At 63.5% G+C, this 2,177-nt stretch overlaps 1 protein-coding gene across 1 annotated transcript in view; it reads left to right on the forward strand.

Annotated features, from left to right (window-relative positions):
- The window catches only part of LOC106900090 (epithelial discoidin domain-containing receptor 1-like), a 77,795-nt gene that overhangs the window by 23,584 nt on the left and 52,034 nt on the right, over positions 1–2,177 (forward strand). Inside the window, exon 2 of the mRNA XM_014962074.1 lies at positions 1,212–1,332. Within this exon, the coding sequence (XP_014817560.1) occupies positions 1,242–1,332 (91 nt within the window). The 5' untranslated portion in view covers positions 1,212–1,241. The remainder of the gene's footprint in view (positions 1–1,211; positions 1,333–2,177) is intronic.

The following is a 2,177-nucleotide window of genomic DNA, read 5'->3' on the forward strand; positions in this document are numbered from 1 at the left end:
AGTCCCCCTCCCAGTCCCCCTCCTAGTCCTCCCAGTGCTCCCAGTCCCCATCCCAGTTTTCCCAGTGCTCCCAGTTCCCCTCACAGTCCTCCTCCCAGTGCCCCCAGTCCTCCTCCCAGTGCCTCCAATCCCCTTCCCAGTCCTCCCAGTGCTCCCAGTCTTTCTCCAAGTCCTCCCAGTTCTCCTTCCAGTTCCCCCCAGTCCCCATCCCAGTCTTCCCAGTGCTCCCAGTTCCCCACCACATGCCCCCAGTCCCTATTCCACTCCTCCCAGTGCTCCCCATTCCACTCCCAGTGCCCCCAGTCCCTATCCTAGTGTTTCCAGTTCACGCCCCAGACCTCCCAGTTCCCTCCCAGTCCCCACCCCATTCCTCCCAGTACCCCCAGTCCCTCTCCCAATGCCTCGCAGTCCCCCAGCCATCCTCCCAGTGCCTCCCAGTGAGTCCCAGTTACCCTCTTAGTCCTCCCAGTTCCCACTCAGCCCCCATTCCACTCCTCCCATTGCCCCCAGTTCCCTCCTGGCTCTCCCAGTTCCCTTTCAGCCTTCCTCCCAGTGTCACCAGTCCCTATCCCACTCCTCCCAGTGCTCCCATTTCCCCTCCCAGTCTTCCCAGTTCCCTCCCAGTCCTCATTCCACTCCTCCCAGTGCCCCCAGTCCCTATCCCAGTGCTCCCAATTCCCTCCCAGTGCCCCCAGTCCCCATCCCAGTCTTCCCAGTTCCCTCCCAGTCCTCATTCCTCTCCTCCCAGTGCCCCCAGTCCCTATCCCAGTGCTCCCAATTTCCTCCCAGTGAGTCCCAGTTCCCTCCCAGTGCCCCCAATCCCCATCCCAGTCTTCCCAGTTCCCTCCCAGTCCTCATTCCACTCCTCCCAGTGCCCCCAGTCCCTATCCCAGTGCTCCCAATTCCCTCCCAGTGCCCCCAGTCCCCATCCCAGTCTTCCCAGTTCCCTCCCAGTCCTCATTCCACTCCTCCCAGTGCCCCCAGTCCCTATCCCAGTGCTCCCAATTCCCTCCCAGTGCTCCCAGTCCCTATCCCAGTCTTCCCAGTTCCCTCCCAGTCCTCATTCCACTCCTCCCAGTGCCCCCAGTCCCTATCCCAGTGCTCCCAATTCCCTCCCAGTGCTCCCAGTTCCTTCCCAGTGCCCCCAGTCCCCATCCCAGGCCTCCCAGTTCCCCTCCCAGTGAGTCCCAGTGTCCCTTTGCTGTCCCCAGGTGCGGTGACACGGGGGGACGGGGGCCGCCATGGGGGTGCTCCCCCTGCCCCTCCCCCTCCTGCTGCTGGTCGCGGGGACCCCGGTGTCGGGGCTGCAGCTCGACGGGCACCTCGACCTGGGTGAGACCCTATGGGGCAGCGGGGGGACCTATGGGGTCCATAGGGGCCACAGGAGGTTCTGGGTCTCCTATGGGATCCATAGGGGCTACATGAGGATCTGGGTTCCCTATGGGCTGTGGGAGGCTGTGGGTCCCCTGTGGGGTCCGTAGGGGCAGTGGGAGGGTCTGGGTCTCCTATGGGATCCATAGGGGCTACATGAGGATCTGGGTTCCCTATGGGCTGTGGGAGGCTGTGGGTCCCCTGTGGGGTCCGTAGGGGCAGTGGGAGGGTCTGGGTCTCCTATGGGATCCATAGGGGCTATGTAGGGCTCTGGGTCCCCTATAGGGTCCATAGGGGTCACATGAGGCTGTGGGTGCCCTATGGGATCCATAGGGGCCATGGGAGGCTGTGGGTCCCCTATGGGGTGTATCAGACTCCTATAGGGTGGGAGAGCTTCCTATAGGAAGTGTGTAGGGACCATGTGGGGCTGGGGGTTCCCTATAGGGCCCCTATGGGTCGGGAGGGCTATGGGGGGTGTGGGACCCCTACAAGGGCCACACGGAGTTGTGGATCCCCTATAGGGTCTCTGTGGGTCCCCTATAGGAACCCTGTGGGGCGGGAGGGCTATAGGGGCTCTATAGGGGGTCTGCAGGGGGATGAGGCTGGTGTGACCCCCGTGTGTCCCCCTGACGTGTCCTCAATGTCCCCCCAATGTCCCCCCGTGTCCCCTCGTGTCCCCCACGTCCCTCGTGTCCCCCACGTTCCCCTTGTCCCCAACGTCCCCGTGTCCCCTCCGTGTCCCCGTGTCCCCAATGTCCCCCATGTCCCAAATGTCCCCCATGTCCCTCTGTGTCCCCAATGTGTCC

This window comes from Calidris pugnax, unplaced genomic scaffold (genome assembly GCF_001431845.1).
Source record: "Calidris pugnax isolate Ruff unplaced genomic scaffold, ASM143184v1 scaffold379, whole genome shotgun sequence".
NCBI classification, from domain to species: domain Eukaryota; kingdom Metazoa; phylum Chordata; class Aves; order Charadriiformes; family Scolopacidae; genus Calidris; species Calidris pugnax.